The sequence below is a fragment of the Mytilus trossulus genome, chromosome 12 (assembly GCF_036588685.1).
Source record: "Mytilus trossulus isolate FHL-02 chromosome 12, PNRI_Mtr1.1.1.hap1, whole genome shotgun sequence".
NCBI lineage: Eukaryota > Metazoa > Mollusca > Bivalvia > Mytilida > Mytilidae > Mytilus > Mytilus trossulus.
Genome location: NC_086384.1, coordinates 7568900 through 7592984, shown reverse-complemented (window position 1 = coordinate 7592984; position 24085 = coordinate 7568900). Strand labels below are relative to the sequence as shown.

General features: G+C 32.1%; 1 protein-coding gene across 1 annotated transcript; it reads left to right on the top strand.

Moving 5' to 3' along the window:
• Nucleotides 1–1412: 1412 nt before the first annotated feature.
• On the top strand, nt 1413–23622 carry LOC134693080 (uncharacterized). The gene is made up of 14 exons (XM_063553786.1): nt 1413–1790; nt 9136–9419; nt 10316–10486; nt 15095–15179; nt 16602–16762; nt 17224–17318; nt 17738–17817; nt 18434–18532; nt 19923–20036; nt 20631–20714; nt 21044–21184; nt 21607–21708; nt 22346–22458; nt 23372–23622. Exons 1-13 carry the CDS (start codon nt 1706–1708, stop codon nt 22453–22455), a joined length of 1611 nt encoding a protein of 536 aa, XP_063409856.1. The 5' UTR covers nt 1413–1705; the 3' UTR covers nt 22456–22458; nt 23372–23622.
• Nucleotides 23623–24085: the final 463 nt, after the last annotated feature.

The following is a 24085-nucleotide window of genomic DNA, read 5'->3' as shown; positions in this document are numbered from 1 at the left end:
TGAGATCAGCTACAGATACAATATTATCTCCATGTGCACTATTATAGTCACGTGGGTACAGAATAATACCTGGTATGAAAACACGTTCATGCTCAGTTTAAACTGGTAACAAATTGATAAACTTCTAATAACTCACTGTTTCCATAAAGAAACTTAATCTGTTTTTGTAACATTCAACCTTTGTCAGGGACAGCATACTAGTTTATACATTCTAAAATGTTGAATGAACTTTTATTTTCAAAGTTATGCGACATTCAGATTGATTCATGTGAAAATGTGAAATTAAAGATGAAAGCGCTGCACTTTTTGTTGAACTGATATTGTGGGTTGATTTGTTTACTTTGTCAATGTTTAAGTACGGCCTACACATTTTACATCTTGTTTGATGCAGGGAAGCTTAGCAAAAGCAGAATGCAGTAAATTTTACAAATCATATTTTAAGTTATAACTTATTTTGAAAGCAACCCAAAATAGATTTTAAAAAAAGTTAAGGGATAAACCAGTTTAAGAACTGAAACAGTTTTGCTTTTCGCCCCATGCTAAAAAGAGATATATTTCAATCGGGAAAAAAAACTAATGCCTTTTACGCTACAAATGAAAATAATCTTTATGAGTTTTGTGCGTTAGATGCGCTTTCTAGATTTCATTCTCAGTAACACTCCAAGCAAAACATGTGAAAGCCAGGGACATTGGATTTTGTTTTTAATTCATCAACGGTGAAATTTAGAAACATAGTTTTCCAGAGCCGTTTAAATCAGACTATGCGGTATGGCTTTGCTCATTGCTGAAGGCCGTAAGGGGACATATATTTATTAATGTCTGTGGCAGTTGGTCTCTGAGCTTGTCGAGAGTTGTCTCATATGCAATCATACCGCATCTTCTTGCTTTTATATTTATCTCATGTCCGTAAACAAACCACTATTCAGCTGATGATACATTAGAAAACTAGCAATATTTGTTAAAACACATTGATATATTAATGGAGAGATCATTGTCCGAAACTTTTTTTTTAAATTACCTTTTATGAACATAAATCAGAAACGCTGAAACTTGAAAAGCTGAAAATAAATTGTCTTTTATTCATTTTTTTATTAAAATAAATTCATTACATTTATTAATTCATAATATAGAAGCAAACATAAAAAACATATGATACATTTATGTATAAAACAAATGTTATGTTTTGATTTATTTGTTTTTTATTAGTTAATTCTTATTTGTTTATTTAATAAGATTTCCGAATAGCTGTACATCAATGTAAAACAAGACCAGATCAACAGTTTATGGTAAGAAATGGTATAAAAAATCGATGTTTTTATGTCATTTTCTAGAATACAACGCCTTCAAGCATGTCCCAATAATTAATAATAGTGTCAAACAATTATTATCCTGTTCGATACTCCTCTATGTTATACACAACCCTTGTCAATCAAAACTCTCTTTTCATTTAGTATTGGGCGAGAGCAGTTTTGAGAAAAAGGCGGTGGGACTTTCTCATTAGATATTACCAAACATGGATATTTAAATCAAAAAGTCAGAATGAAATAAATGTTTGGAATTTAACTTCAAAAGACTGACAAGTCTCTAGAAAATTGTCAAATCAAGAAAAAAAATGTGTCGGAAATAAGGAACTTTAAGTGTAATAGTCTACGAATTCTCAAACAAAAATTGAACTTTAGACTTGAGCTAATTTTTCGAATCAACCATGAAATTTTCGAAAATACTGTATATAGTGACTTTATGTTTGGTCGGATCTGCAACGGCTCAGAAATCCTCCAGTTGGATGAAAGGTAAGCTTTTTTTCTCATGTATTAATTATGCTGTATACTGTTGTTTTTTTTATAAACTAAGACCATTTGTCATTCAAACTATGCATTAAAATCTTTCAATAACCATCAATTGCTAACCATAACTCTCTTATGTTTACGGGATAGTTTTTTTCTGATTCGAATAAACAAATTCAGAAAGTGGAGTGGTCCGATGCCTTTGATGCGCTACGGCCGTAACTAGAAATACTTTTTTTCTTTCTTTTTCATGCATTAACAAATGCACATGGAGGACAGGTCATTTAATCCAAAAAATATACAGTCCACGTTTCCACGACTTAACTGTCAATCAAAATACATCCAATAGCTTTAACGTAAAAACGCAATAAAAGTCTAAAGCACGACATTGCATATCTTGCCGAATTTTTGTTTACATGTTTATATGTTTACATAGTTTTATGTATAGAAATCCTATTCCTTTTATTGAAAAGTCAAAATTGCTCCTTGTTTAGTTGGTGACGTTGATCCAAGACATAATTTTATTAATTTCTGTAACAATACAAACAGTAACTGAAGACGTACATTTTTATGTCCTTTTACAGTTCAACGTTCATACGTTTAGGTTACTAGTACTGGTATTCTACATATAGACATATTTTACGACTTATCGTCACATTTTATGTTTTTGTAAGTATATAATTAACATAACGGTGATGTGTCCACTCTGTCGTAAGATCATCTACTGCTAATGACTGTGGTTTTATGTCGATAAATTTGGGATGGGTTTTGATGATAACAGGAACAACAGAAAAATTGCGTATTAAAACTATTATATTTCAAAAATTTTCTCAATTGTTAATTGACATTTTAATTTTTATTTCATACTTTTTTATGCGTATTGACATAAAAAAATGTTCTTTACTATTATTTTTGTTAATTTTGTCAATATATTTTTTACAACTTGGTCATTTCATTAATTGGCACGTCCTTTTTAGCGGAACGGTTCATCGATATATACACATTTCAAAGCTAGGAGATAAGAATGTATTTAAAATTTAACAACATAACGGCAAATATAATTGGCATAAACATTTTATAAAATCTTAATAAACAAAACAGAGACGACAGAGAACCGCACTCATGAGTCGAAAGCAAACTATCAATTCCTTGCCCCCCCCCAAAAAAAAGAAGAAAAACCAACGAAAAGACAAACCTCAGTACACAAAACACAAGATCGAAAACTGAGGGGAAAAAAACCAAACGAACCAACCCCAAAAAGGGTTGAATTTTTGAGTTGATTTCTGGTGCTCTCTGAGGTTGAGCGGCTTCCGCTCTACATCTCTAATACGTTGTAGCGAGTACATTTGTGGCATGTGTTTGAACGCCAATACTACAAAGCCCTATATCTCAATTACATTATTTGAATTGTGATCGACCTTCAATCCGGTACTTCTTATATGAGTTATTGGACATACCCCTATCAAAACTTTGGCTCATATGCAAGTGTGGTGCCACGTGGGGCTAAGTAGTAAAATAAGGGTGGCACCTCTCGACTGGTAAAACATAAACCCTATGATAAGTCACCTGGAAAAAAATGGACGAAATTATGTTTATCCAATGATTATATAGGAACTGTAAGATAACACAAAGATCAACCAAATCATGGTTGTGACTGCAAACCTTTCCAAGAAATCACTTTATCATGTGGTCTGTTAAGAAACACATGATCTGGAATAATGCACGACCAAGGAGATATGTAACGCATATATATTTAAAAGTGTTGCTCGAATGTTACTACGAAGAAATAGAAAGTTTGCAATTGGAAAATCCCATAATGCAATTTGTTGAAAAGTTAAGTTGTTAATACGAAACTAATTTTCATTGTATTTATACACGATAAGAAGCAGACATATTCTTATCTCATGTATCAATTGCCAAGCGATAAAGTTTCAATATAGAGTCATTATATGCCGATATAAAAAAGAAGATGTGGTATGATTGTCAATGAGACAACTCTCCACAAGCGACCAAATAACACATGAATTAACAACTACATTGTATATACTTTACGGCCTTTAAAAATGGACAAGACCAATACCGCATAGTTAGCTTTAAATAGCATAGAAATGACAAATGCGAAACAATTCATACTAGAAAACAAACCGCCTTATTAACATACAAAAATATGAACGAAAAATAAATAAGTAGCACATCAACAAACGACAACCACTGAATTACAGGGACGTGCGTATGCATACAGAACGTGGTAGGGTTAAACATGTTATCAGGATTCTAATCCTCCCTTCTTGGATAGTGGTTTAGCAGTACAAAATAAGAACGAACTATAAAATCAGTTATAAAAGACTTAAACTCATCAGATGGATACAAATAGAATTGCATCTAACAAAAACACAAAGTGGACGTGGACGGGTACTTGTATTTATCAACAGCAAAAAGACGCTGATCTGACAGTACTCGCAGTTACTGACAGCTAGTTTAAAGCCACTAACAACTTATAACAAAAATCATGCATTAAAGACTAAATTATCAATCAGTACACATCGAAAACTCAATGGACTTAGTGTAAAGACGCCATAAACAGTCAGAGAAAACTCTGACCTTGTGCGATGCCAATTTAAGATAAAGATATCGACAGATTGTAGCTCTATCTAATACCAAACGATTTTGACTTTGATATACTGTTTATGAATGTAACGAAAAGTTACAAAGATGATAAGATAAACACTTCAAGTTCTGTAAATATTATGTTATCAGATATCCAAAGTTGTGATCAATGCAAACCAAATTGTACCCTAAAATAGAGAAGAAAAAAACCATGATCTCAATTCCAATACAACGAAACAAAACATCCTTCATTCAAAGAGTCGCTTTTAAGCTTTGATGTTCGTATAAAATTTCCGTTTTATATTTTCTTTTGAAATTAAATTGAATAACTAATCGAAAAATTTAAGAGTCGTACATGTAGCATTCAGTCAATGGATACAATTTTCAAACTGAACACGTGACCTATGTTGTTAATTTCTGTATCTTTTGGTCTCTTGTGGAGAGTTGTCTCATGGGCAATCATATCAAATCGTCTTTCTTATATGTACTGCATCAGAGAAATTACTCTGTTAATTGTAACTGCGGTACCAAGTCTCTGGTATAGTAATCATAATTGATACAGTCAAAAATTTTAATGAAATTCCAGGATGCAACTTTAATTGATACAGTCACATGGTTTAACGAATGAACAGATGTGATTTAATTGATCGAATGATGATCGATACATTCTATAGAATATGATTTTAATCAATTAATAGACGTTCGACGTTTTAAATGACAGAAAGAATTGTCATACTTCCTTATTGTCAAATTATGTAGGTAAATAATATAGGTCAATGTATAAAAAGCAGGTAAATAAATTCAGTCCCATTTATTTTTATGATTAAGAAACATTAAAAACTAATAAAACATACACATAAAACTTATGTATCTATAATTTGACTAAAACATGTTTAAGATACTTCGGCTTGAGCAGTGTAAGATTAAATAATTCGTATATATATTATTATGCTATGGATGCGAGGTCTTGCTCCGACTTCGGACCCATTGTATTGTCGTTTGATGATTCCATTTTTTGTACTAAATGTGTAATTAGTTCTTCAAAACAGACAATACTACTAAGTTTGCAGAAATGATTATTTGTCTTAATTTATATTAAAAACAAGCTCGAACTAAATTGTGGTTGAATTCTTGAATTTCTTCTGTTGTCAAAAGAAGTGGTCATCATTGTCGTGGCGCTTGGAAAATTAAAATAATATGAATAATTGCATGGTAGCGCTCTTTTAATGAGGCTGTCTACATGTTTTGTAGGATTGTTTCGTATTTATATCTGCAATGTTTGGGACAAGTTTGAAAATTAGAGCTGATCAATTATATTTTACAAGAGTAACGTCTCTTTCAAATGCAATGTCTGTTGTTCATTTGCATATGATGCAATCTCACATCTTTTATATTTCTTGTCGTTTTCTTAAGGTTTTTACCACCAAATCGAAGAACAATGCCTACCAAATATAATAACAGCGGCAATTCCCCCAAAAGTCTCGGTCACACCTTACCGGATAGCTCGAACGGACGCCTAACGGATAACTTTTTTTCAATCCGTTCAAGTCCGTTAGACGTCCGTCCATATCCGTTGCATGTCCGTTAAGCGTCCGTTTTATCCGTTGCATGTCCTTTAAGCGTCCGTTTTATCCGTCGACGTCCGTTCTGTCCGGTGGAAAATTTTGAGCATGTTCAAAACTTTGAACGGACGTCTAACGGATAAAATGTCCGTTGAACGTCCGTTAGACGTCCGTTTTGTACGGTACTCGTCCGTTTCGTTTCCGTTTTGTATCCGTTACGTGTCCGTTATATATCCGTTGGAGGTCTTGCAGATAAATTCACCAACGGACTTCTAACGGACGTCTAACGGATAAAACGGATGAGAAACGGACTTCTACCGGACGTATAACGGACATAACGGATGATGAACGGATCTGAAACGGATAAAATTGATGCCAATTGAAAATTTCTCGTCAGAAATGCCAAAAATATTTCGTAAGGTTCATGAGTTCTTATTATTCATAATCGATCTTAGAGTAAGGGCACATCTTCACAATCAAGCAGCTGTTAAACTTATTCTGGTCAGACACTGCCCTTTAGCGGCATTTTGAAGAACAAACAAAAACCAGTTACACAGAACTTTGACTCTGCAGGCTCACAAATCAAATAGATTTGCTTTCATTATATTGCATGTATTTTTAGTTTTGTTTGGTAGTATTTGCATGATTTTTTATGTGATAGTCGGTTAAAAAGTTCATCAGAGCTCATGTTTTGTCTGTTATTATGTATATATATGCCGACTCGAAATAAAATCTCCTTACTTAATTACTTAACTAGAACATTTTCAATATTAATGCGATTTACATGTATTATTATTGTCGCCTTTAATTTTTTCGTATATCTTGTTTATCCGTTTCATCCGGTACGCTTCCGTTAGGTGTCCGTTTTATGCGGTACTCGTCCGTTGAATGTACGTTCGACATCCGTTCTGTCCGTTACGTCTCCGTTTCTCGTCCGTTGCATATCCGTTGCATGTCCGTTATTCATTCGTTAGGCGTCCGTTTTAGTTGGTCAGTACATCAACGGACGCCCAACGGATAACAATTTTGTCAACGGACGACTTTTATTTTCATCCGTTAGGCGTCCGTTCGTCTTATCCGGTAAGGTGTGACCGAGGCTAAAGGAACAATACATTATCTGGAATATAACATTTAAAAATTTATTTTTTATTTTAATTAGTTATTGTCATTGGACAGATTGATATATGCAACAGCAGGGTCCTTTAGAATGCTGTTCTTTTATTATATTGTTCTGTTTCTAATACATGGACGTTTACCCCTCCTCCGATGAATAATTATTCAGGCATCTGTTAACTCATACCAGTTATAGAATTTTGGACGCCAGACGCGCGTTCTCGCATTTGAAGACGTATCAATGACGATCGAATGAAAAAGGTCAAAAGACAAAATGTTACTTGTTTTAGTTCTTTACTGACACACACGTTTAATGCTTACATTAAGTAACAAACACTTCCTTCCTTAATTCTTTCATAGCATTCGTCCCATAAATGTCACCACAAGTCACTTTGGAATACATTGTTCAAATTCCAAGTCAAATAATGTGATTTACGATTTAGAAGGTAACCTATTAGTCATTGAAAAAAAGTCCTCCAAACAAAAACATGATGAGTGTGAATTAATCGGACTCATCATTGACTTTGTATTGTTTATTTTTTTGCTATTCAAATCGGAGCGTTCCTGTTGGAGGTAAATCTAGAACATGCTTTATGACGCAGACATTTTATGAAGTACTATTTCCACCATAAACTTTTCCATCCAAATATAGATTTCATTTTCCAAGAATTACTTAAAATTGGATATTTCTATTTAACTTATAAACAAGTGCTACAAGTCACTGTCTTTTATTTAAGTGCATTTTTTTGTGTGTGTGCAGGTTATGCTTTCCCTTCCGGTGTACCTTACATAATTATTGGTTTTATGGCAGTTGGTTAGTCAGGGGTTTACTTCGTATAATTCTAGATATCGAACTCTATCTACGTATGTCTGTATGCGAGGTTTCTTAGTGTCAATGCACCTTATTTTCGTGTACCTTTTTCAGGGTGAATAACATAACGGTCATGTAGTTTACTGGGGCGCCAAGTGTTCATTGTAATTTGAAAGTTGTCAATACAAGTGCATCTTTATTTTCGTAGCAATACTAATAATTGTCAATAGTGTTTACGTACATGTAACACCGTTCCTGATTAAATTAGTGCTATATTGCAAACGAATGGACTGCTCGAGATGAAGATACTGACCTTCAATAATTAACTGAAGGACAAATAATCCTCGACATATCAGATTACGGGAACATTATATCGGACCATCTGTTCCGGAATTATAATTTCCAAGTTACGATGCTCATTTCACTTGACATCATTTCTTCGCAAATACATAGATCGAAAGATAAGAATCGTATATTGGCATCTAAGCATCAATAAATCTAGAAAATGAAGCGGTTTTCTCATTTTAAAACGTGTATTAAAACCAAATCAATTATGTCAATCATTAAGCAAGGTGTTAATTGCATTTTATTGCAAAAAATGAAACGTTTTGTAAATAATATAATAAGATTCATAGTTTTTATAGTAATTTAATATTACTAAAAAAATACCATTTTTGATTATTTTACCGGTTAAATGACATTACAATGTGCAAATAAGAAATGTGTAAATGTCAGAGCAACACTATTAATTTTAAAGTTTACAAATGGATTACGTTAAAAAATATTAACTTATTTGTGTAATATGCTTTTTGATCTGCTAGTATTTGCATACTGTCTTTGAGCAGTCTTCTGGCTTTATGAATTTTGCAATAATTTTGTGACAGGAAAAATAATTCCATAGTTTAAAATTGAAACAGAGGTTAAACGAGAGAAACATTTTAAAACATTTAATTTGTACACAACACATGCTAATTCATCCAAATGATGACCAAATAGTCTATTGTTAAAGGCAGTACGGTGACCTATAGCTGTTAATTTCTGTGTCATTTTGGTTTCTTGTGGAGAGTTGTCTCATTGACAATAATACCACATCTTCTTTTTTTTTTTTTTATGTCTGGGTATTTATTTGAACTATGAATATCAAATTTGAATGGCCCGTTTCTTTGGTAACTGACACTTAATGTTAAGTGTAGCTATAGACTATGAACATACGAACATTATTATATTTTTTTAAGTTAAATTTAAATTGCATTTACAGGTTTTGATAGTTTATGGAATTTAATAGCCGACACAACACGACGATCTCTTGATGGAGTTACAAAATCTACTGGTATTGATCTCTTCGGAAAGAATGGTTTGCTTTCAAAAACCATGATGAAGCCAACCCCACCGGCGTTATATGATATGCCACCGCAAGATTATCCACCTACAGAACCAAACTATGCTGACTTTGGACATGGGCCGACTCATCCACCTGATATTCTGATGCAACGAGACCCTCAACCGTTGCTACGAGCTGCAAAAAGAGCCCTCACATCACAGGTGCATATAAAATAGAATTACAATGGCAAAAAGAGGACGTAAAACCAATAAAACCAAGTTTGAGCTTTCTTAAAAGATATGAACTGCTTCGCTCTTATCCTAATTTGGGATAATATGTGTGCATGAGTTTGTTGATTTTTAAAATTGGAAATATGGTATTTTTAGATATTGATTGATATACAATGGATTAACGTTAAGCGTGTGCGTTATACACCCATTCTTTTTATATATTTTTTAACTTTACCATTAACTTTACCAGATGAATGTTGACTGAAACAAAGGGAGCTATCATTTGATTTTCATAAGGAGGGGGGGGGGGGGGGGCTAGGATGAAAAATTTTGTCCTGCATTTATTTTTAGTTGTAATCTCTGTCCTGCCTTTTTATTTTTCACTCTATCCGGTCCTGCTTTTTTATTTTTCACTCTATCTGGTCCTGCTTTTTTTTTTTTAGTTTATCCTGATTTTTTTTTACATAAATTGTCATCCTGCCTTTTTTTTTTACTCAAAACTCCTGTCCTGCCTATTTTTTTTCAAATTTTATCCTAGCCCCCCATAAAAATCAAATGGTAGCTCCCTAATAGCTCCGCACCGCGATTCGAAGCAAAACAATTAACAGTTAAAAAATCAACCATATAAATATTTACATCTGTAATTCACCCTGCACATGATAAAACACTTCGGAGAAAACAGGCCAGTTATTGACACAGCATCAGTTGTCTTATTACGGTTAAAACGTTATTCACGTAAGAAAAGAACTTAACTTTACACCGCAAGGTTCTGCCTTTAGTTTGTAAATCTAGATAGTACGTGTTTTTTGCAAACAACTCTACACAAGTAACTTACATTCAATCAAGAATTTCTGACCGTTACCCCTTATATATTTTGTAAATTTCAGTTTACATGTTCTAAGGAATATGCTGCCCTTCCGGGTCACACTATGTGTATGAATGATAATCCAAATGTAGCAGAAAGTGGCATCTCTGAGTTAGACAAAGTGCTGGTTTTGAGACATCATAACAGATTACGTGGTCAGGTTCAGCCTCCAGCTACAGACCTTGTTAAACTAGTAAGTGGATTTACTATACTAGTATATACAGTATTTAGCAGGAGTCCATTACTCGGTCCCATAGTAAAAGACTCAATCAATGTTCCGTGGTTGTTGAACGCACTTTGATCTACAATGGTTTAATTTTACAAATTGTGACTTGGATCGATTATAAAAATTACTATATAGGGCTCCTATTTTATAGGTTAAAGAGGATGCTTTCCTCCATAAAACGAACTGCATTTAATAAAATATGTAGAATACTTCTATACTATCACTTGATAAGAGAAGTTGCTGGTGCGATATAAGATCCCGAAAGTACGACGATCAAGAAAACTTATCAATAAAACAAATAGACTTAATAGAAGGATCTGGTTTTTTTCTTTGCATTTTTTAGTTTCTTTTTATTATGTATGATTTGTGTGATTAGTTTCACACACGCTTTGAAAGTTTCGGTCTTTAGCTTATTTGACAAAATTTGTCTAAAAGCATGTGAGATGCGCACTGAAATCGATATAACAACATGTTAAACATTTTCAGTAGTGTTCACTTTCATGCAAATGCTGATTTTTATTGAATGAGAGACGAATCGTTATAATTTTGCCAAATAATACTAGTTTATATGAAAACAACCTATCTGTATGAAAACAATTCAATAAACTTATCATAGATACCAAGATTGAAAGTTTGTATTTGCGACAGACTCGCGTTTCGTCCTAAAAGACTCATCAGACAATGACGCTCAAATAAAAAAAAGTTAAAAAGGTCAAATAAAATACGAAGTTAAAGAGCATTGAGGAACAAAAATTCTTAAATGTTTTGCTCAATACAGCTTAGGTAATATATTCCTGTGGTAGAAAAGCCTAAGTATTTCGAAAATTCAAAGTTTTCTAAACAGTTAATTTATAATTATGACCATATCAATGATAAGATAATTCTTGTCAAGATAGTGGATTTGTTATTTTTTCCTACCCAATAAATCAAAATTTTAAAACATTGTTCGTGTACTTCGTGTTAACCGGTCCGTGAGTAACTAATATAAATTTATTAAAATGATTGGCTTGATATATAATATAAATATGAATTATTGATAGAAATGTGGCAAAAATAAATTATTATCCTATGATGAAAATTTAAATTAATTATTGACATTTCATAAATATTTTACCGACTTCATTATGCAAATTTAAGCAATTTGACGAATGATGGACAGCAAATATAGATTGATTCTGCCTATATAGTTCTATGTTAAACTGCCATTTTCAGATACAAAACAATTAGTAATATTGTTTGAAAGATCTGTTAAGAAATACCACTCTTGGAAATCTGTATCAATGAAAGTGACGGTAACCTTTTAGTAAGAAGCACTTTCGAATGCAAAATATGAAGGTCATATGCTCTCATTTCGTATAGAAATATGCACTCACTCTTATGATGTTGGCATATATTGTTCTTATGACATTTGCATATATCGATCTTATGATATTGGCATGATCGTTCTTATGATATTGGCATATATCGTTCTTATGACATTTGCAGATATCGATCTTATGATATTGGCATGATCGTTCTTATGATATTGGCATATATCGTTCTTATGACATTTGCAGATATCGATCTTATGATATTGGCATGATCGTTCTTATGATATTGGCATATATCGTTCTTATGATATTAACAGATATGAGCATTCTTATGATATAAGCAGATATGATCATTCTTATGATATAAGCATATATAGTTCTTATGACATTTGCAGATGTCGATCTTTTATGATATTGACAGATATCGTTCTTCTGACATTATTAGTTACATAGTGTGCTAGTGACCTGATATAATATATATACAGGGTAAAAACATTCCATATCGGGTTCGAGCTTCGCTCTCACTCCATATGGAATTAATCTGCACAGCACGAGATGACCCAATAACCCAAAAGACGTAGGAGTATTTATCTTAACGACTATATTTATTAGTAGAATTAAGACTAAAGTTGTCTTATTTGCTATCAAAACACATCTTCTTATTTCTGTAATAAAAGTATTCAAGTGTTCAATTTTAAGAACCTTCTTCAATTGATCTGCACTAAAAAAAAACTAATGTAAACGACAAATATCTATTATCAACAACCTTGATATAACAATCTTAAACAGATCTTTCAATACTTTTTAACAATCAAACAATGCATGAGTTGTAAATCCACTACTACCCGTGCGTGTATTTAAATAAGCCCCGCCTCCCTACTAACCTAATATTGATATACACGGTCTCCACGAGGTCGCTATTAACCAATCATATTCCTATAAATGTATCAGAGGTAAGATAATGGCATATATCGTTCTTATGATACTGGTAGAAATTATTCATATGATATTGGCAGATATCTTTTATATGATTTTGACAGATACCGTTTCTTCTGCAATAGTGCTTATAATTTATAGATATAGGAAGATGTGGTGTGAGTGCCAATGAGACAACTCTCCATCCAAATAACAATTCAAAAAGTAAACCATTTATATAGGTTAAAGTACGGCCTTCAACACGGAGCCTTGGCTCACACCGAACAACAAGCTATAAAGGGCCCCAAAATTACTAGTGTAAAACCATTCAAACGGGAAAACAAACGGTCTGATCTATGTAAACAAAACGAGAAACGAGAAACACGTATATATAACATAAACAAACGACAACTACTGTACATCAGATTCCTGACTTAGGACAGGTGCAAACATTTGCAGCGGGATTAAACGTTTTAATGGATCCAAACCTTCTCCATTTTTCTGAAACAATAGCATAACATCACAACATAGAAAAACATACGATAAAATATCAATTGGCAGACTTAACTCAATCAAAAAACGTATGATTACACAATGAACGAAAAAATTTGATCTGCGATATCTGAATACAAATGCACAGTTAAATAAATATTAGAGACAAACATTCATGACCAAAAAGCTAACAAACAAATTCAAACACAGGACATCACTGAGAAATATTTAACCAATCAATGTTCACTTTAGAAAAAAACCCGTTTTTTTATAATCTTGAAGTTTATGCAAATGTTGTAAGAATAAGTGAAAAATTGAAGATATTACAAATAATAAAAGCTGGTGTACAGACAAGATCCATATAAATAAAAAATAACAAAAAAGCATTATAAACAGTGTCCACAGGTCGAATTAATACATAATCGTTATTCGTTTCGTCTCCGTATGAGCCTCCTTTAATTAGGAGCAACACTATCAGTTATAGCGTAGAAAAGAGGACATTTAGAGCCTGTATCGGTACAAATTAATGTGAGCATTTGCCTACCTATATTCATGTAATATGCAATATACAAATTATAGTTGAAGTACAGATAGTTTTAATAAGAACTTAAAGACATGTGAAAACAAAAAAGATCGAAAGGACATACTTTTTATTTATAACTCTTATTGTTGTATTGTACTTTAAAACAAGAAATGATTTATGTTACTTTGCAGTAAACTTTAGAACAGGTGTCATATGCAATTAGAACATATCGAAAGTAATAAATAAAGTCATAAATTGAAAAAAGGAAACACAAAAAACTTTATATTTTTATTGCACGTCTGTTTTTCTGTTTATTTAATGCGGAATTGTTTTTAAAAGAACATTTATTATTGACATAAATTTCGTACAAGGAAAACCAATTTACTTATTGTGTCGAAAGCTTTTTTTAATTCTAAGAACTTATCCTAAAAATGAACAATGTGAACAAACTATCACTTATAAAATATGAGATAAAATATGGCATTTGTGAATATTGGGAAAGACATATATCAATGCTGACAAAGGTTTCTTTATTTTTATTGGAACAAGTTTCAAAGAATTTCATTAAAGTAATTTTAGTGGTGACAGAAAGTGTTATAGAGTAATGGTTTTGTTTTGGCAGACGTGCTTTACAAGATGGGAAGATTATTAAAGACCAAATGTAATTTCAATTTAGGTGTTCGTCTAGTCCTTGTTCTAGTTATAAAAAATGAAATTGTAGCAAAATGTTGACGAACATTTATGATAGCTATAAATAATTATAGCTCAATTGATTCTATCATAGTTGCTTTCCGTTTATTGTTTTGAACATACATATGGCTGTTCGTTTTTTTCGTTTGAATTGTTTTGCATTTTGTTCTTTCCTTTTATGAGCTTACGATATGGTTAAACATGATGAACCCCGCCACATTCCCTATGTACCTGACAGGAATCAGGAATCTGTAGTTTAGAAATTGCCGTTGGTTCACGTGTGTCATTTTTTTTTTTATCGTGAATTGTTTTTGGTAAACAAGGTCGTTAGTTTTCTCAGTTGATTTGTTTCATATTTTTACTGTCGAGCCTTTTATAGCCGACTATATGGTATGGATTTTTCTCAGTGTTGAAAGCCATACTGTTGCCTTTAATTGCTTACATGTACATTCACTTTATTTGAACTTTGGTTGATATTTGTCTTATTAGCAATCAACCTGTATCTATAAATTCTTATAAACAATTATACAAAGTCTTCATATATCTATATCTATTTCAATCGTCATGAACATACTTGAAATATTTGCCACTGTACGTCACACAAAACACAATCAATCATTCAGTTATTCCATTTTTTATCTTTAGAAATGGGACGATAGACTTGCAGTCGTTGCACAGAAATGGGCGAACCAGTGTGAAGCAGGACACGACAAAGAAAGAAATGTTCCATGTAAGTGTACTTTCGATTATGTCTATTGTAGTAGATTTTATTTTTATAAACAAACGAGACTATGTGGGGGTATTGCATCGATGTCACAGAAGCAATGGTTCGAACCACACTGAGGGAAAATGTGCAATGAACTTGACTGACGAACTTGACGAGTGAAATTTATGATATTGATTAAAAGGAAATCTATTTTTGACAACCCACCCCATTTAATACGGCCGTTCGTTTAATTAATTATAAAGACATCTGTATCGTTTGTATATGTTCAATTTTGATTGGTTAATAAACTTGAAACAACTAGGACATTGGTCTTCATAATAAAAATTATATGTTTTTGAAAAAAAAATTGTACATTAGCTGTAACAGTTATTGCATCTGATTTCTACACATTGAAAAACATTAAGACAATTGAGGAGATACATTTGATTGATTAGTTCAAGTTTCTTCACTGTGGGAAAATAACTCCAAGAAATCGACTAGGTTGTTTATCAGTGTCTTTTAAAAAAAGCTTTGGCGGCAAACTCACATTAACAATGCTTTCTTCGATAAAAACAGACATTTGAGAAGCACTTCAATTTGTTTGATAAAGAAAAAACTGCTGATTTATCTGAAACATCAATATGCATTAGAATAATTTTAAAAACTATGTTTCAGACCAAGACTGATATCTTTATATTGCATACAAATATGTAATGAAAACGTTACCATGTCAAGGTCTTTTAAATATCAAATTACATATACAACTGGAGTTTTCGAGTAACATTTATTTTTAAAAGGGTTGATAAAAACAAAAGGCATTTTGTTCAAATGGAATGCCGTAAAAAAACAATATATTTCAAACGATTAATGTATATGTTATTCCATCTTTAAATTAATGGTAACTTTAATTTGATTCAATAACAGGTTAAAAGAATGCTAAATTATCGTTATATCAGATCATTCAGTTACTAATTATAGTTCTTGAAATGAAGGCACCGTGAAGAAACATAGATCATTTGTAAAAGTATCTGCATCTTTGTGAATAAACAAGACAATTCGGCAATTCGGGGGGGGGGGGGGGGGGGTATGTTTGATTCAATGAGGTGAGTTTAAATACCTTGATTATAAATTTGTTGCTATATTTTCGTTTTGATTTAGAAAATTAGAATTCCTGAAACATCCCTCAGTTTTCCAAAAAACTCATATGATGTTATATATCAATATTTGAAGGTATAATTACATATAGTTTGCACGCTAATCATATGGTGTCATACTTTTAATCAGTAACTATACTCAATACAATACCACATTTACAAACATTTAAAACCACTACGTAGTTGGACATCAGGGCCTCAACTTTATTTTAAAATAGCAGACCCACCTGATTTGTGGTGTTCATATACGACAAGACTGCTAGTTTCGAGAACAATGATTTTTATGTTTCAGCAATAGGAATGACTATTGGACAAAACGTAGCAGGTGGTTATCGTTCTTGGAAGAAAGCTGTGCAGATGTGGTATGACGAGATTACGATGTGGAAGTACGGGATCGAACCAGATTCTTATCTCGGTCACGAGGGATGGAAGAAAATTGGACATTTCACACAGGTATAGATATAATACGACATGAATGAATGAAATAAAAATGTTGTCAAGATGCTTTGGCTTGCTAGCTTCTGTAAGGACACGATTTTGATACTAGGTATATTAAATGCAAAATGTAAGGTCAATGAGAAAGAAGGTAGATTATTTAAATGGACGAATAGAGATGTAGGCGACAACAAATACCGAAACATACAATTTACTTAACTTTGTACTATACTACGATATATGCGTAAATTTTCTTCTGTTTGAAAGAAATCAAATTCGCGAATAGGTTTTTATATTTTTGTAAACTCCCGATTGTAATCTATTATTTGCACGCTGTTTGCATTGTTTTTGTTTTTTTACCACTGTTTCGTATTTAATTTAAATTGCACCACTGATTGAAAAAAAAATCTTCTGGAGCAATTGCGATAAGAGTTCCGCTGCCTTAATGAGCTAAATGTAAATATGTTTGTCCTCTTCAGATGGTGCAGAATGGTACCTACTTAGTTGGTTGTGGCTATGCAGTGTGTAAAAATTCTATGTACAAGCGTTATTACGTCTGTGATTATGCTGCAGGGTGAGCCGATTTGTTTTCTTTAAACATAAGACTTGATTTGGTCTATACTTGTTGTTGATAACATTTAATGGCAGAACAAAAAGAAACACGAAAACCTTTGTTTGTATTATAAGAATCTTGTTAAAGCATCCATATTAAAGCATTGTTTCTTCTTCAATATTAACATGGTTATATAAAAGAATATTAGACCGATTGATCCAAAGCAACGGGAGGGTTAAGACCCCACAAACATCATAACTCCGCCATATTCTTTGTATCAGTGCTTTTCTTTTTTTCAAAAATGCATTTCATTTGCGCTCAAAAAAAATTGCGCCACTGGTAAGTTTGTTCTGTCATTTTATATAATTAAACATTTACATTACTCGGTATTTTTAAAATTTCTAAATACTAGTAGTTATTTAGTCTTTTTCGTTTTTCAGACAGTCTAACTTGGCAATTCCTTACACAACTGGTCCAAGATGTTCCAAATGTCCTCATTCTTGTGTGAATGGACAGTGCGGTAAGTGTAATGTATTTGCGTAAAACATTTGTAAGACAATAAATCAACCAAACTAAGCAGTTAAAATCATACATATTGTGGATAATTTTTGACAAAGTACTAAAAAGGAAGGGAGATAATTATTTCACTGTAGATGTAATAAATTAAGAATCAATATATTAAGTTGTGTCAATTTGGATCTAATATTAATCTAATTTTCTAATTTAAGTGAACTATATAGTGCCTATTTCAAATATGCAGGAATAACCTTCAATATTTAGTTTCATTTATCAGAATTATATAGAAAACAGGAATATGTTATTTAGAAAAAATCGTTCTAAAGTAAAACTTTTAGTGAGGATGATTGTGATAATGATAATGTAAATAACCATATTCATAATAATAAAGTTCTGGATGATACAATACTTCGGTCGGTATACTAGTATGTTTTAATGATATGTCATCTATCAAATATACCTCTAAAATATTATTAGTAAAAAGAAAGACAGTTTGATATAAATGTGCAAAAAGTATGTTAATCAATATTATTATAGTATACAAGGACACATTATTATTCGATATATTCTGCATGATAACGTTATGTTGTAATTCATAACAGTTTTTATTTTTATATTAGACTGCAAAGGAACAGTATGTTATAATGGTGGGAAACTTGATCCAGATACTTGCCATTGTAAATGTACCAAAGTATACAAAGGAAGAACGTGTGAGGAATGTAAGTAATGGAACATGTAAACATATGACAACAGACTTATAAATTTAAAATTTGTTGGCTTTTTTTATTTATATTTATAATACAAGTGGCAACAATTCACAAAAGATTCAATATGTAGATGCTACTCAGTGAATCAAACGACGTGAAAAGCAGAATTTTGGAAAGTATCTTGGAAATAGGCAGTTTGTTGTACAAAACAGATAGTTTGCCTTGCAAATGTCACCTTTTGACATTAATAGGAGTCGTCAGAAGACTTCTTAAACGAACAGAAAGTGTCACATTCTCTCCATATATATAAATGTATTAGTAGTACACCGATGTTCAAAAGTCATTTGTATATCACAAGAATATGCATCGCTTTTTACGTCACCATCCTACCGAATGGGCGTGGTTGGTTATTTGTTCCAGGCATGGTTGTCAATCATTTTGTATGTCGACCTATTCATCTCTCCGACTGGTCACAGTTGTGAATTAAAAAGAAACGAATATATTGCAGATTTGCTTTTAACTTTTACAAAAACACACGTTCATTAAAGTATGACAAAAGACAAACAATAGTCTTCGTCTTTTAACTGTTTCTCTCGACCAAAAGTTTTGAAGTTCCCCTTTGCATCTTCCATCCCCGTTTTGCTTAATATGTACATTGTATATGCGTAACGATCGGTTCCTTAACTGATTCTTGTGTAAAAATCCCACAACTACTCTGTAAAGAAAAGTCTGTGTCGACTACAGTACAACACGATTAACACAACTGCGCATTACAGTCATGCCCAAATAAACAACTTTATTACTTTTTTGCAAACCGGTTGACTACCTATTAGCACTTAAACTACAGTCTAGTGGACATATTTTTAAAGGAAAACCACAATTTTAAAGCGTATATCTGTATTTTTTTATTTATTGCTTTAATGATTGTATTGTTGGTGTTTATTGTTATTGTTTATCACGTTATGACACACTTTTATATTGATTAATACGACAATAAAGTATTAACAGTGGTGGTTAAGTAATACGACCGAATTAGTTAGTTGTAGCTAAATTAAAATTCACATTTGTTTTCGCGTAATGATTATTTTATTACTACTGTATGACCTATTATGAAAGCTATTTGAGAATTTGTCAATTAAAAATTATAAACATGGTCTACGTCAGTTGATCTCCTGTCTGAATAGTTGTCTCATTGGCAAATATTCAACATCTTCTTATCCGTTGTTTTCCTCTAATAGTTGATGTGTTTCCCTTTTTTTTGGGGTATGATTTTTTTTTTGTGGTGGATATTTTTGCGCGCGATTTATGACTATTGAACAGCGGTAAATAACTGTTGTCTTTATCAATATATTGTACATATTAGAGATTATGAAAAAAAAATAAAAAAATATATATTTTACAGTGAACTGTCCAGCCGAGGATGCCTTTGTTTGTGGGAGAGATTGGCCTCAGTCATACTGTGATAGATTCTACAACGTCCCAGACGAATGCCCTTACATGTGTGGAAGATGCAAAGGTCGGTATTTGATAGGGGACTTTCCCTTTGAATTTTCCTCGGAGTTGAATATTTTTATGATTTACTTTTAACAAATAAAGGCAACAGTAGTTTACCGCTGTTCGAAATTCATAAATCGAATTAGAACAACACAAACCGGGGTACAAACTAAAACTAATGGAAACGAATCAAATATAAGAGGAGAATTACGACACAACAGAAACACAGCATTAAAATGTAACACTCAAAGAAATGAACTATAATATAACAACGGCCTTTTTCCCCGACAACTGCTTATGTATGATGAATGTATACATCAAACAGTTTTGAGTACTAGTATAAAGTTCAGTGTGCATGATATACACAAAGATAAGGCCTGCATGAAACCAAAACCGTTGTAAATCATGGCACCCATTGATATGATAGTTACAGTTGTTTTGCTTAAAACATTTAGCAGGAATTTGGTTACTTTTCCTATTTACTTTATTTCAACTTTTAAATTCATAGTTCCGTACATTTATATGTATCTCTTCTAATAAGTCAGACAAAGTTTTTATTTAGGTATTTGAATATTATTATGAACTATAAACATTTAACTCTTGTGAATTCTTTTAGGAGGGTCAACAAGTGCATTAAAGCCACCGACGACTTACACTTCAGCTTTTGGATGTACATTCAAGGGACGAAGAGCGAGCCCTAGTAAGAACATACTTATATTATTCAATAATTCATATTTGACATATTTAGACTTTATTTTGGTTCACATGATGAACTGGTTTTTTTTTGTTTTTTTTTTAAACGATTGCTATTGAATTATAACATATTGTTTTATCAATTAATGAATCTTAGTTACAAATAATAGTTTTATTTAAAATGCATTGTTTTGTAAACCTGCAATGTTTATCCTTTATCATATTTCATATATCTGCGCTATGATACCATCAATAGTACGATAGGCAACCTAAATGACTTTTCAGCTTTATAAAAAAGAAATTCGTAGGTTCATTTATGTGATATATTTTTTTTAGAGGAATGTTCAAAATATGGCGACCACGGTCAAGACATTCAAAACTGTGCCTCACAAGGGGGTAATGTAGGATGCAGTGATTGTGCTACCTACTACAATGTCAAACGTGACATGTGCCCAGTCATGTGTGGATTCTGTGATGGTATGTATAAGATAGCAAATGTTCACGGTGATATTGAAAATACACCATTTCTGTTTGTAGGGGTTTGTACTATGGTCACGTTGGAGGTGAATTCAAACCTTTCAATTAAACGAAGGGTTTAAAGAGCCTTTCCATGGAAGAAATAGATTAAAACAGTTTATCAATATATCAGTACGATGCCGATAAATTTAATAGATACATTTAATTGGGAAAATGCAGCAAGTTATTCAATGCAATGCTTATAATAATGTACAGGTACATTGTGTATAACATTATGCACTGACATTAGCTTTTAGAAATGCAAACAATGTAAAATACTCCTTCGAATTTCTTTAAAAATATAATAAATGTTTTTGAATATGAATTGTCTTGATATTTCATCTGTTTTTAAATTCAAAGTCCATATTTTCATATTTGTTAAGCTCCATGTGGTGGAAAGATGTGTCAGAATGGCGGAAGTCTGAATACAGCCACATGCACGTGTACATGTGTTCCTCCCTATAATGGACCCACATGCGCAAAAGGTAAAGTAATATATGTTGTACACCAATGGATAACAGGCGTCCTGACACATTTAACGTTAAGTTGTATTTGATTATGCCGGAAACGCTGAAAGGATGAAACTATTAGACTTTGACACATGATAAATAGCCATGGTCATCTATGCAAAGAAACAAATAATGTAACGATGAGTTTGTAAAACCTAGATTTAAGAAGTATACTTTCGTCCACTTAATAAAAAGTCACAAGTCAGTTATATGAATGGCAGTTGTTTTCTTTTCCTTTTATGTATTTGGGTGTTTGATTTTTGGCATTTGTTAATGGGCTTCCCGTTTTAAATTGTCCTTGAATTCGGTATTTTTGTTATTCAATCTACTAGTAATTTGTCTAAAAATGTAGACGAGTAGAGTTAATCATAAAAGTCTTCGTGTTCTGATTCTTATACCTACAGATGCAAACACTCATCAACGAAATCTGACTTATAATTTTGTACGTCAGACGAGTGTTCCGTCTATATTAGACTCAACAGTGCATCTCAAGTAAACACAAATTGAAGACTAAGTCAATATTACAATATTTTCGCAAGTATGTGAGTTTATACAAATATGAAAGCTTTAAACATGCACACACTTTTTTTAAATTTCTATTTTCTAATTCCAGCAAAATGCCCTGCCCAAGATGCAGCTCATTGCAAATGGTGGCCGAAATCGCATTGCCGTACCTACTACAACGTGCCCCAGGAATGCCCAAGGATGTGTGGTATATGCTAATCGGTATGATATAAACATGTCACAACAACAAACAAGTTAAGCAAAATATAATTATGTATAGAAAGAAATTTATTCAAAAACACTAGATATATAATTTTCAAGAATAAAAACATATAGCGCAAGAAAATCAGAAAAGACATCTTTAGGCTGCAACTTATGGTCTGCTCAACAGACAAGTACATTTACTATAAGTCAATCAGTACTAAATCAAACATATATCAATGAACCACATATTAATGTGTCTATCAATATCATTAATAAGTTATACTGTAAGTTGGATTTTTGTTTGCTTTCTTGCATTTATTAACTGCATGGAATTTTCAACTGTTACCGATCACACGTACATACTCATAGTTGTTTTTGAGTTGAGACAAACATTTGAAATTTTTACTTAAATGAAGTATAATGCATTTAAATCAGATGTTAAAGATATGAGGGGAAAACATTAAAAAACATCTTGGAAGTCCTCGCATCAAAAGTATTTTTTTTCATATTGTCGACATTCATAAAAAAAAACCCAGCAGCTTAAGGTCAATAACACACGGTGGACATTTCTTTCAATATTCAAAAAATGCATTTTGATATATATATTTTGTTTTTATATCAATTTAACATTAGCCTTTTCGATTCTGACATTTGAAAATTTTATTCTGACAGAATCGCCATACTCATCTTCTTATTCGAAATCACAATGGCATCAAGATCGCAAAGAAAAATGAACTACAAGGAGGCAAAACCGCCTTGCTCCAGAGGGATTTACAGCGTTCAAATGTCGCACTTAAGATAGTGTTTCATTGTCCTTTCTGTTATATGCAATGCACGTGTATTATAGAATTAAAATATTATAAGTTATTAAATGATAAACTTTCAAATTATAACAGTGAACAAGTAATATCTAGAATTCTCAACTTTGTAGGTACACCAACAGAGGCAAGGAAGAAATTCGGAAAATAATGTATTTCTCATCAGATGTGTGGTCAGTTCTTCAGACAAACTATTATACACAACATTCATGTCATGAAGATTTTTTTTAAATGTCTGGTGTATTCCAAGAATATTTAAACATGTTTTATAGCTAGATAAAGTTGACCTTAAGTGTTGATTTGTGTTTTGATATGTGCTAAAATATTATTTATTGTGATAATTATGTACACAATCTGTTGTTCATTTATATAAATAAAGGATACAAATTGGAAATGTTGTGTTTGAGTTTATATATTGAGATAGTTGAACTTTTTGTATGATAAAGAGGGTCATATGTTTGGCTGGGTATGCTGTATAGATCCTCAACCCAAGCTCATTCCAGTCGTCAGTCAATGAACATGGCATTAGACGCCTTGTGTATGAGAAGTCATGAGTTCTCACCGTGATATGATCTTTACTCTAACTATTTATGTACGGTAGTAAGAGGGTGTCCCGCTACTAGAGAAAAACGTCTGCCCATACTATTAATTCAAAGATTTATTAAATCGTTAAGATTACTATAGCCAAATATTGTATCATATGACGAATACAACATACTCTTTACAGCGTAATGTAAAGTTAAAATAAGAATGGATGCTACTTTTGTCAATCATTTTCTTGCATGAGGTCTGCCTAATACAAATAAAGGAACAATGCGTTTACATTG

What these genes read in the sequence shown, in the direction of transcription:
- LOC134693080 (XM_063553786.1), top strand. Translation starts at nt 1,706, where the DNA reads ATGAAATTTTCGAAAATACTGTATATAGTGACTTTATGTTTGGTCGGA. An exon ending in TTGTGTGAATGGACAGTGCG is followed by an intron (nt 17,818 to 18,433) that starts GTAAGTGTAATG and finishes TTTTTATATTAG; the next exon opens with ACTGCAAAGGAACAGTATGT. An exon ending in GGGACGAAGAGCGAGCCCTA is followed by an intron (nt 20,715 to 21,043) that starts GTAAGAACATAC and finishes TATTTTTTTTAG; the next exon opens with AGGAATGTTCAAAATATGGC.